At 45.2% G+C, this 13,164-nt stretch overlaps 1 protein-coding gene across 2 annotated transcripts in view; it reads right to left on the minus strand.

Annotated features, from left to right (window-relative positions):
- Positions 1-4,157, minus strand: part of SNTA1 (syntrophin alpha 1) — a 59,400-nt gene extending 55,243 nt beyond the window's left edge. Inside the window, exon 1 of one of the 2 annotated variants that reach the window (XM_056548221.1) lies at positions 4,070-4,157. Coding sequence is in view for 1 of the 2 variants with exons in the window: in XM_056548220.1 (XP_056404195.1) it covers positions 1,206-1,461 (256 nt within the window). In the remaining variant the exon portion in view is untranslated. Of the gene's footprint in view, positions 1-1,205; positions 1,484-4,069 lie in introns of those variants that run through there. The other variant, XM_056548220.1, reaches the window with a different exon arrangement.
- Positions 4,158-13,164: the final 9,007 nt, after the last annotated feature.

The raw sequence follows: 13,164 nt of genomic DNA on the forward strand, positions 1-13,164 counted from the left end.
CCTGACATGGACAGAGATGTCAGCAGAGAACACTGTGGTCAGACTGGAAAGAACTACACAACTTCCCGTGGAGCATACAGCAGCTGATAAGTACTGGAAGGGTTAAGATTTTTATATAGAAGCAATTTACAAATCTGTATAAGTTTCTGTCTCCAGTTGATTTGAAAACTTTTTTTTTTGCCCTCCAGGGTGCCCCTTTAAGCAGTCTCCAAACTGTGGACCTTCAGCTGTTGCAAAACAAGAGCCTTTGGCTGTCCAGGCATGCTGAAAGTTGTAGTTTTGCAACAGCTGGAGGCACCCTGGACCGCCAAGGGCTGCTGAGATGAGTGGGAAGCCTTGATTTACCTTTCAGGGACAGTGTGGATCCTCTGGCGGAGGCAGACAGGCCTTCGGCTATCCGAGCTGGATGGAAGTTGTAATCGTGCAACAGCTGGAGGCACCCTGGTTGGGAAAACACTGCTAATCTGTCATACAGGTTGGGTCGATAATAATATACACAGAAGGGGAAAAAAAACGGCAAGATTGCAACGTTCGGCCGCAGCGTCTTCACGACACGTACTAAGGTTTGGGTGCCTGTAAACATTTAGACTGGGTGATGTGCGCACATGGCATTTACTACGTGTATACTATGCGCTGGTTTCACTGTCAAATTGCGCAAAATTATAAATGACCCCTTAAGACTATAGGAAGAACCGGAGCCTGGACCCGGCTGCGATTTCCGATAATAGAATCGATTTGTGATCAGATATTCAGGTTGGAATCCATTACATTTATTATAAATTTATTCCACCGCCCCGTCCGCGCCGGTTTTTAGTTCTATTCGCGCTCACACGTCAGCTCGCTGCCATAAAATGCCTCGGCTCTACAGTGAAGTCTAATAAAAGTCTTGGAACGCCGGCTGTCATGCAATGCCCACATGTTACTAGAGCTGGGGGGGGGGGGGGGCAGATTTCGGATTCGCCAGATTGTTGTTCTCTACCGTATATTGTTTCGTATATATATATATATATATATATATATATATATATATATATCTCGCTTCGTACAATATTTAGATTTCCAAGCCGTGAACCGCCTAGTGTTGCAAAACTACAACTTCCAGCATGCCCGGACAGCCAACGGCTGTCCGGGCATGCTGGAAGTTGTAGTTTTGCAACCCCCAGAGGTCCCCAGTTTGGAGCCCCCTGGTTTAGATAAAGACTTACCCTTGATACTGACGCCCAATCCCCCCGCGTCATGCTTGACCACCCTCACCGTCCTGCGCAGGTTGATTATGGACTCAGGGACCCCCCCGGTGGAGTCGCCCCCATTCACTGCTCTCTCTTCTGGGGCCCCTGGCTCTGGCTCTGGAGTAAAGCTCAGCGTCTCCTCCCCAAGAAGAAGTAGTATCCGGAGCCAGCGCTCCCCAGGAGTCCTCAGCTCCAGCAGCCCACTCCTGTGCGCCCTGGCAGGGGACGCCATGGTCACTGAGCCTGGAGAGGAGAAGCAGGAGGGGAACCTCTCAGTCTGGGAGGGAGGAAGAACCGCCCTGCTATCCTCCCCAAATACTCACACCCACTGTCAGTGCTGGACACATTCTTATTCGCTGTTTCTTATACAGATACTTTGTTTATTTCTGTTCCTATACTTCATTTATACATATTCAGATACTTTGTGGATTTTAATGATACATTGTTGATGCTTATTTAGATACATTGTTGATGCTTATTCAGATACTTTGTTTATTCTTATTGATACTTTGTTTATTCTTATTGATACTTTGTTGATACTTAGTAAGATACATTGTTGAAATGTAATCAAATATTTTTCTTTGTTGATTTTAACTGCTACTTTGTTAACGCTTATTCTGATACTTTGTTGACGCTTATTCAGCTACTTCATTTATACATATACAGATACTTTGTAGATTTTAATGATACATTGTTGACACTTATTCAGATACTTTGTGGATTTTAATGATACATTGTTGATGCTTATTTAGATACATTGTTGATGCTAATTCAGATACTTTGTTGATTCTTATTGATACTTTGTTGATACTTAGTAAGATACATTGTTGAAATGTAATCAAATATTTTCTTTGTTGATTTTAACTGCTACTTTGTTAACGCTTATTCTGATACTTTGTTGACACTTATTCAGCTACTTCATTTATACATATACAGATACTTTGTAGATTTTAATGATACTTTGTTGATGCTTATACAGATACTTTGTTGATACTGTGGTGTCCCGGTACTGTATCCTATCCGGTACCTGCCTATGTGGGTCCCCTTAGCCAGAGTCCCTAGGACGTTGGGGTCCCCATTGTCTAGTTCACCCCTGGTCACCTCTCATCTAGATAGTTATTGAGCTAATGGTTTATTTAGGATGCATGTAGATAAGATGATGTCAATGTCTATAAATAGTTAATTACCTGTATACAGCGTAGCAGGACCTGCGGGTCACGTGATCAGGAAAACTCTATGGTTTCTGCTTTAGGACCTTTGGAGGTCCCTGTGACGTATGCTACCCATCACTCCTTGTAACGGTGAGTGACAGTTACTGGGACCAATCCAAAATGGCCCTGCCCCTGCCCATATAAGGGAGCGGCGGCCATTGCTCTCTTCTCTTTACTCCTGCGCTCCTGACGAGGAAGGACCTATACAGCTATCTCCCGCAGTGAGTTAGGCCCGAGCCTTGCGGCAACGGCTGATCAATTCTAAATTGAGAGCGTATCAATCCCTAAACACTCTGCAAGATCACCGGACCTTATCTATCCCCTAAATCCGGACGGATCTGCAAAATTACCCTAAATTCAGAGACTGTATCTAAAAGTCAAGGTCCGCAACAACTGTCAGTCGTTGCACTATATAGAGACTGTATTCCTGAGACTGTTATTGTGCATTGGATGTACCGCAAGACATTCAGTAAAGTTTGTTCAAGTTCAAGTACCTTGTGGACCTTCAGTCATTTTGTATATGCACCTATCGTTACTGGGAAGGGCGGCGATAGGCCGGAAAATTACCTCAGCATACTAGCCCTCAGACTGGCGTCACGAACTATAGGGTTAACATTAACCCCTCATCTACTGAAACAATACCCCAACTACCATACACCCCCCAAGGCATACCACAGTACTTTATTCAGATACTTTGGGGATTTTAATAATACATTGTTTATACTTATTCAGATACTTTGTTGATTCTTATTGATACTTTGTTGAAACTTATTACATTGTTGATACATTGTTGCTCATTCAGATACTTTGTTGATACTTATTAAGATACATTGTTGAAACGTAATCAAATACTTTTCTTTGTTGATTTTAACTGCTGCTTTGTTGACACTTATTCCGATACATTAATGATACTTATTCAGATACTTTGTTTATTCTTATTGATACTTTGTTGATACTTATTAAGATACATTGTTGAAACATAATCAAATACTTTGTTGACGCTTATTCAGATATATTGTTGATACTTATTCCGATACATTGTTAACACTTATTCAGATACTTGGTAGATTCTTATTGATACTTTGTTGATGACTCTTATTAAGATACATTGTTGATATTTAGATACTTTGTTTGTTGATTCTTATTCACATACTTTTATCAATATTATTTAGATACTTTGTTGATACTTATTCAGATACCTATTATTATGCCAAAAACAGGGAGGAAAATGTGATAAATTACTTTGACGGAGAAAAAGTAGAAAGTCAATGCAGGATAAATAGCTGAATGTGACACCTTTCTCAAATAATATAAAAAGACGTTCCGGGACATGTTTGGCGCACGGCGTTATAGATAAAACTCTTTTCCCCTTCCTTTTTTTTCACCTCAATTTATTCAGAACGCCAATAGTATAGGAGGGCCGAAGTTTGACTGGGCACACAGGGGGCATGGATCTGGGGACGACATCTCCCAAACTTCTACTGCACAGATTCCAATGGAATCCAAATGGCATCACAGCACAGGCAGGACGGGGTCTGTGCTAAGAGGGTTTGTGCGCTGATTTAATGCTGCGCCTAAAATCGGCATCATATGGTCAGAAGAACCATTGTTTTCAAAGGGTTAACTCACCTTGGGCCACTCAATTCCTAATAGACGTAGGAAATGGAACCTTGAACTGAAGTGATCGAAACTTTCATGAAAGTCTCCAGAAGAGCCGCTTCTATGTTCTGCCACATTAATATGCGAGGGATGCTTTTATAGGGTTAAGTGAGCATGGTCGGCTGATTCCTCACTATACAGACACAGCAACCCTGCCTGGAATACTGATCATATGGATGAATCCAGCCGGGCTCGGGGGGGCAAAAACTGGCCCCAAAGTGGACACAGGGTAGGGGCGCCACCTTTTTTGCCAAAAAATAACGGCCATGTTAATTTGCATAATTAATTATATATGCGTGACATCACAGGATACACATAAGCGGGGGGAAGGGGGGGGAATTTTGTCCTATTCTGACTCCTATAACTTTTTTATTTCTCCTTATAACGGCCTGTGTGAGGCAATTTTTTATTTTTTTGCGCCCTGATCTGTCGTTTTTAACAGTTTTTAACGTTTTTATTTTAATGGGACATTTTTTTTTATGGGACTTTTTGATCACTCTTTTTAATTAAATTCGGGAGTTGCAGTTAGTTACTAACTACAACTCCCAGCATGCCCTGATACAGCCTGTGTAGTTAGTTACTAACTACAACTCCCAGCATGCCCTGATACAGCCTGTGGCTCAGCAGCTGCCCCAAACGAAAACTACAACTCCCAGCATGTTGGACTATATAGTAGTATATAGTATAGTTCAGTGTTTCCCAACCAGGGGTGCCTCCAGCTGTTGCAAAACTACAACTCCCAGCATGTTAGACTATATAGTAGTATATAGTATAGGTCAGTATTTCCCAACCAGGGGTGCCTCCAGCTGTTGCAGAACTACAACTCCCAGCATGTTGGACTATATAGTAGTATATAGTATAGGTCAGTGTTTCCCAACCAGTGGTGCCTCCAGCAGTTGCAAAACTACAACTCCCAGCATTTTAGACTATATATTATAGGTCAGTGTTTCCCAACCAGGGGTGCCTCCAGCTGTTGCAAAACTACAACTCCCAGCATGCCCTGCCAGCCGTTGGCTGTCTGGGCATGCTGGGAGTTGTAGTTTTGCAACAGCTGCAGGTGCTCTGGATGGGAAACACTAGTATAGGTTATGGTGCAGCATTCTGCGAGTTGGAGGATTGGTTGGATAAATACCGGCCATTGCATTGCTGGTATCTTTAATATAGAAATACCGGCCAGGTGTCAACCCTAACATAGGGTAATTTTAAACCTATAAAATAAAGGGTTAAAGGGGTACTCCAGTGGGGAAAAAAATGTGAAATGAACTGGTGCCGGAAAGTTAAATACATTTGTAAATGACTTCTATTAAAAAATCTTTATCCTTCCAGTACTTTTTAGCAGCAGTATGCTAGAGAGGAAATTCTTTTCTTTTTGAACTTCTTTTTTGTCTTGTCCACAGTGCTCTCTGCTGACACCTGATGCCCGTATCAGGAACTGTCCAGAGCAGCATAGGTTTGCTATGAGGATTTTCTCCTGCTCTGGACAGTTCCTGATACGGGCATCAGGTGTCAGCAGAGAGCACTGTGGACAAGACAAAAAAGAAATTCAAAAAGAAAAGAATTTCCTCTCTAGCATAGAGCTGCTAATAAGTACTGGAAGGATAAAGATTTTTTTTTATAGAAGTTATTTACAAATCTGTTTAACTTTCTGGCACCAGTTGATTTAAAAAATAAATGTTTTCCACTGGAGTGCCCCTTTAAATCATTTTTTTTTTTGGAGGGGGGGGGGGAGTGTATTCACAGAGATGTACACTGTGCTGTGGGAGTTGGGGCCATTGCTTAAAGGGGGATTCTTAGCATCACTATTTAAGGAATCTCACTAGTTATTTATGGAAGAATTCTAGCTCGGGCCAAGTTGGCTGTCACTACTGGCTTAAAGGGGAACAAAGGCTGTCACTTTAAAGGAGCGCTCTAGCTGTCGCTGTGCTAGTGGTTATTATGGTGGAGCTCTGACTTCTATTATGAAGGAGGTCCTCCGGCTGTCACTATTCATGACCTCTGGCTTTTCACATGGTTGTCCCTTATAGAAGGTGGAGCTCTACCATTGCTGGTTTATGGGGGAACTCTTATCACTGCTACTTTATGGGGGAGTTGGGGGGCATTTGCTAACAATGCTGGTTTATGGGGTAACACTAACTGACACTTTTTAGGGGAGCACACTAGCTGACCCTGATAGGCTCTAATCACAGGGAATCTCTGTTAATATGCGAGGGGGCAAACCGGCTGTTACTGGCTATGGGGGAACTCTGACTCTATCTTAGTTTCAATCTGGTTTAAAGGGGAACTCTCACTGCCAGCTATTATGTTTATGGAATGAAAAGACCCTCTGGCAGAGGTGACCCTGGCTGGATTATACTAGAACTCTGAGGGGACTGTCAGCCATCGCGGCTCAATGAGGAACTCCGGCCCTCACTGTATTTATAGCGACAGGCGACAGGTGAGGGCGACCGCTGTGACGACTTTGATGACAGTTTTCTCAACTTGTGTTCGAATCCTGTAAAACTTCTTGTTTATTGAGAAACGTTAATACGTCAGCACATCCTCGAGGACCGAGAAATAGGGTTGAAGTTTGGAAGCTTTTCGCCTTAATCCTAAACGTATTTCTTTGACATTGTGGGTTTCTGTGTAATTTAAAAGGGGTTATCCAGGAATCGAAAAACTGAGATAATTTCTTCCAAAAACCGCTCCCTGTCTGTCTCCAGGTTGGGTATAGTTAAGCAGCTCAGTTCCAGTGAAGTGAATGGAGCTAAGGTGTAATACCACACCCAACCTGGAGACAGACAGGGAGCGGTTTTTCAAATAAATTATCTCAGTTTTTCGATTCCTGGATAACCCCTTTTAAAGGGGTTTTTTAAACCTCTTCTACTCTGTGCAGCTCCCGAAACAAGCAGAGATGTCAGCACAGAGCACTGTTGCCAGACAGAAAAGAACAACTCAACTTCAGCAGCTGATAATTATTGGAAGGATAAAGATTTTTTTTATAGAAGTAATGTACAAATCTGTTTAACTTTCTGGAGCCAGTTCATATATATGTGTATGTGTATATATATTATATATATATATATATATATATATATATATATATATATATATATAGATATATATAAACGGGATGAGTATTTAACTCAGGAAGAGTTCACCACTCCTGGTGTGACGGAACTTTCAAGGGCCACTAAGCACTCTGCAGGCATTCTGGGTAGGGGAATATGCAAATCAGCTCATTACATCACCTTTTCAGGCCATGTTCCCTGGTATCAGCTTAGCTCCAGTTATGGAATATAAAAAGCTAATCGGGATTAATGCCAAGCCAGAACTCTCTCTCCAGAAGGAAAGAGCACCCATCTGCAGACAGCTGTTTCGGGGTACTTGCCCCTCGTCAGTACAGAGCAGGGTAATCTGGTAATCTTAGCCAAGACAGATTACCCTGCTCTGTACTGACGAGGGGTAAGTACCCCGAAACAGCTGTCTGCAGATGGGTGCTCTTTCCTTCTGGAGAGAGAGAGTTCTGGCTTGGCATTAATCCCGATTAGCTTTTTATATTCCATAACTGGAGCTAAGCTGATACCAGGGAACATGGCCTGAAAAGGTGATGTAATGAGCTGATTTGCATATACCCCTATATATATATATATATATATATAAGTTTTTTTTCCTGGAATACCCCTTTAAGTCTAACACCCAGTTTAAGTCTAACACCCAGACAACTATCCTTACCACGAACATGTGCCGCCCGCGTAACCATTCTGCTCGTCTGTGGCCACGCCACCTTGCCGCCAGCCCAAGATCTCGTCCCTTTCTAAATTTGCCTTTTACAGACTATTTAGAAGCCATGCACCAGCCTGGACCCCCTCGTAGTCCTCATAGCAGCAAAAGATCCCAATACCAATGGGATGGGTTAAAGGGTAAAAACCAGGAGACACTTAGACAAAACATGAGCCGTTGGCTGTCCGGGCATTCTGTAATTGTAGTTTTGCAATAGCTGGAGGTCCACAGTTTTGAGACCACTGCTGTATGCCATTGACTCACAAAAAAATAATTCAAAAGGATTCCAGAAAAGTATCTCTCATTCAGTTTGCAGTGGCCATGTTTTTAACATCCCAGGAAGAAGCTGTTTAATACAGTGAAACCCCCATCGGCACATTTTTAGCTCCACTACTACTACTGTGCCCTTTCTGCCTGTATACATATTTACTAAAGGGGACCAAGGAAGAAGCCGTTTAATCCAGCGAAACCCGCATGGGCACATTTTCAGCTCCACTACTGTTCCCTCTTTGCCTGCATACATATTTACTAATGGAGACCCAGGAAGAAGCCGTTTAATCCAGTGAAACCCGCATCGGCACATTTTTAGCGACAACACTGTGCCCTCCCTGCTTGCATACATAATTACTGATGGAGTCCCAGGACTTGCTGGGAGTTGTTGTTTTGCAATATCTGGAGGTCCAAATTTTGGACCCACTGCCCCGGTCTCTTTCTCCTCCAGCCTGAAGCTACACAGCTCCTAATATTTGGTCTTTCTCCATGACAGCGGGCGCACAGCTGACGTCTCTCCGGAGTATAATGGCTTCTTTCATCAGAAAGTTCTGTTTGTTTGTTTATTATGGCAATAAATGATAAATCCCTTTGTTCTAGGAATAGTCGGCCCAGCAGGACGGAGGGTGAAATATCAGCCTGAGCTTTATACATGTGAACAGCGTCCTAGTGACCGGGGCCTCTCCGGCCATATGATGCCATTGGGCGCTGTCCATACATTCACCTACACAATTCTTCTTATGGTAATAACAATAAAACACGTCTTGTGGACACAGTTCATACTTGTCAAGATTTGGGAACATTCCGGAGATTCCGTGGGGGGGGGGGGGGGGGGCGCAGATAATACAGAATATCAGTAGACCCCAAAATGGCCCCGACCCCTGAACAAATACTGATCCCATAAAGATATAGGGGAATGTATGGAAGGTGGCACCTGATGCAGATGGGAGCAAAGTTTATACACAAGCCTTGGTTTGGTGGGTGGGATTGATACAGAGAGGGCGTGGTTTGGTACAGGGGGTGTGGCTTGGTGCAGGGGGTGTGGCTTGGCACATGGGGCGTGGTTTGGCACATGGGGTGTGGTTTGGTACAGGGGGCATGGTTTGGTACAGGGGGTGTGGTTTGGTGCAGGGGGCATGGTTTGGTACATGGGGCGTGGTTTGGTACAGGGGGTGTGGTTTGGTACAGGGGGTGTGGCTTGGTACAGGGGGCGTGGTTTGGTACAGGGGGCGTGGTTGCTCCGTTCGCTGAATTTGCTACAAATTACGCCAGCTGCCACACGTGACTCAGACACGTGCGCCCAGAGCGATCGTACACCAGTGGGGGATTTTATGGACCCTATATAAGTCCAGCACTTTATACAGACCCCAGACCTCCCAGTATACAGACCCCAGACCTCCCAGTATACAGATCCCAGACCTCCCAGTATACAGACCCCAGACCTCCCAGTATACAGACCACAGACCAGAAACCACCTGTACATAAACTACAGACAGAACCTCCCAGTATACAGATCCCAGACCTCCCAGTATACAGACCCCAGACCTCCCAGTATACAGACCCCAGACCTCCCAGTATACAGATCCCAGACCTCCCAGTATACAGACCCCAGACCTCCCAGTATACAGACCACAGACCAGAAACCACCTGTACATAAACTACAGACAGAACCTCCCAGTATACAGATCCCAGACCCCCCAGTATACAGACACCAGACCAGAACCCACCTGTACACAGATGACAGACCAGAACCAGTAGAACCAGAACCCACCTGTACACAAACACCAGACCTCCCAGTATAATACAGACACCAGACCAGACCTCCCAGTTTACAGACACCAGACTAGACCTCCCAGTATACAGATCCCAGACCCCCCAGTATACAGACACCAGACCAGAACCCACCTGTACACAGATGACAGACCAGAACCAGTAGAACCAGAACCCACCTGTACACAAACACCAGACCTCCCAGTATAATACAGACACCAGACCAGACCTCCCAGTTTACAGACACCAGACTAGACCTCCCAGTATACAGGCCCCAGACCAGAAACCACCTGTACATAGACTCCAGACCAGACCTCCCAGTATACAGGCCCCAGACCAGAACCCACCTGTACACAGATGACAGACCAGAACCAGTAGAACCAGAACCCACCTGTACACAGACACCAGACCTCCCAGTATAATACAGACACCAGACCAGACCTCCCAGTATACAGGACCCAGACCACAACCCACCTGTATCCAGTCACCAGACCAGAACTCCCAGTATACAGGCCCCAGAACCCATCTGTACACAGACACCAGACCCCCCAGTATAATAAAGACACCACACCAGACCTCCCAGTTTACAGGCCCCAGAACCCATCTGTATGCAGACCCCACACCAGACCTCCCAGTTTACAGGCCCCAGACCAGAACCCACCTGTATCCAGTCACCAGACCAGACCTCCCAGTATACAGGCCCCAGAACCCATCTGTATGCAGACCCCACACCAGACCTCCCAGTATACAGCCCCAGACCAGAACCCACCTGTATATAGACACCAGACCGGACCTCCCAGTATACAGGCCCCAGAACCCATCTGTATGCAGACCCCACACCAGACCTCCCAGTATACAGCCCCAGACCAGAACCCACCTGTATATAGACACCAGACCGGACCTCCCAGTATACAGGCCCCAGAACCCATCTGTATGCAGACCCCACACCAGACCTCCCAGTATACAGCCCCAGACCACAACCCACCTGTATATAGACACCAGACCGGACCTCCCAGTATACAGATCCTACCTGTACATGGACTCCAAATCAGACCTCCCAGTATACAGACCCAAGATCAGAATATCTCATAGAAAGACACCAGACCAGACCTAACTACTCCCACCATGGTTAGAGTAAAGTGAGTCCCAGGGACCGGATTCCTTATATTATGGTCACAGTAGCATGACTCCCGTCCTGACCACCTACACGGTCTCCCATCCTGCCCCAACCTTATGTGCTGTGACCAGAGAGAAGGAAGGAATATATTCAGGGTATATGAGCCCCAATAAAGCTGAGAATCCTGGGGGTTCAGGAGGGGCAGGTGTCTGAGCACCAGCTGATGGCGACAGTAAATCATATGGACGTTTTGATAATAGTAGAACACTGCCCCTTAGTGGCCATATCACTGCAGGCTATCAAATATTCACATTAGGGGAGGGCGGAGCTTCCTATATAGTTTCCTCTGCTATATTTGTAGCTCGCTCTGGATATCTGGTTTTATGGCTGCTATTGGGATGTAATAGGAATTGAGTCATGTAGAAAGGATGCGGAGGAAAGTGAGTGCGGACTGACAGCGGCAGCTGCTGAGACACTACAACATCCTAACTATGACATGTCTGCTGCCAGACACCACCTGTGCCCAACCCAGGTACCAGCCTGAGAAAGCCCAACATGTCTGTAGATGGAGGGGCACATATCTGTAGATGGAGGGGCACATATCAGTAGAGAGAGGGGCACATATCAGTAGAGGGAGGGGCACATATCAGTAGAGGGAGGGGCACATATCTGTAGATGGAGGGACACATATCTGTAGATGGAGGGGCACATATCTGTAGATGGAGGGGCACATATCTGTAGATGGAGGGGCACATATCTGTAGATGGAGGGGCACATATGAGTAGATGGAGGGACACATATCTGAAGATGGAGGGGCACATATCTGTAGATGGAGAGGAACATATCTGTAGATGGAGGGGCACATATCTGTAGATGGAGGGGCACATATCAGTAGAGGGAGGGGCACATATCTGTAGATGGAGGGGCACATATCAGTAGAGGGAGGGGCACATATCTGTAGATGGAGGGACACATATCTGTAGATGGAGGGGCACATATGAGTAGAGGGAGGGGCACATATCAGTAGAGGGAGGGGCACATATCAGTAGAGGGAGGGGCACATATCTGTAGATGGAGGGACACATATCTGAAGATGGAGGGGCACATATCTGTAGATGGAGAGGAACATATCTGTAGATGACGGGGCACATATCTGTAGATGGAGAGGAACATATCTGTAGATGACGGGACACATATCTGTAGATGGAGGGGCACATAGCTGTAGATGGAGGGGCACATATCTGTAGATGGAGAGGAACATATCTGAAGATGGAAGGGCACATATCAGTAGAGGGAGGGGCACATATTTATAGATAGAGTGGAATATATCTGTAGATGGAGGGACACATATCTGAAGATGGAGGGGCACATATCAGTAGATGGAGAGGAACATATCTGTAGATGGAGGGACACATATCTGTAGATGGAGAGGAACATATCTGTAGATGGAGGGACACATATCTGTAGATGGAGGGACACATATCTGTAGATGGAGGGACACATATCTGAAGATGGAGGGGCACATGTCTGTAGATGGAGAGGAACATATCTGAAGATGGAGGGGCACATATCAGTAGAGGGAGGGGCACATATTTATAGATAGAGTGGAACATATCTGAAGATAAAGGGACACAGATGAGTAGATGGAGGGGAACACATTTATAGATGGAGGGGCATTTATCAATAAATGAAGGGGCACATATTTGTAGACAGAGGGGCACATATCTGTAGATGTAGAGGCATATATCTATTAATAAAGTGGCACATATTTTTTAGAGAGAGGGGCACATAACAGTAGATGGAGGGGCACATATCAGTAGATGGAGGGGCACATATCTATAGATGGAGGGGCACATAACAGTAGATGGAGGGGCACATATCTATAGATGGAGGGGCACATATCTGTAGATGGAGGGGCACATATCTGTAGATGGAGGGGCACATATCTGTAGATGGAGGGGCACATATCTATAGATGGAGGGGCACATAGCTGTAGATGGACCGTCACATATCTATAGATGGAGGGGCACATATCTATAGATGGAGGGGCACATATCTATAGATGGAGGGGCACATATCTGTAGATGGAGGGGAACATATCTGTAGACAGAGGGGCACATATCTGTAGATGGAGGGGCGAGACACATAT

This window comes from Hyla sarda, chromosome 12 (genome assembly GCF_029499605.1).
Source record: "Hyla sarda isolate aHylSar1 chromosome 12, aHylSar1.hap1, whole genome shotgun sequence".
Classification (NCBI taxonomy): Eukaryota; Metazoa; Chordata; class Amphibia; order Anura; family Hylidae; genus Hyla; species Hyla sarda.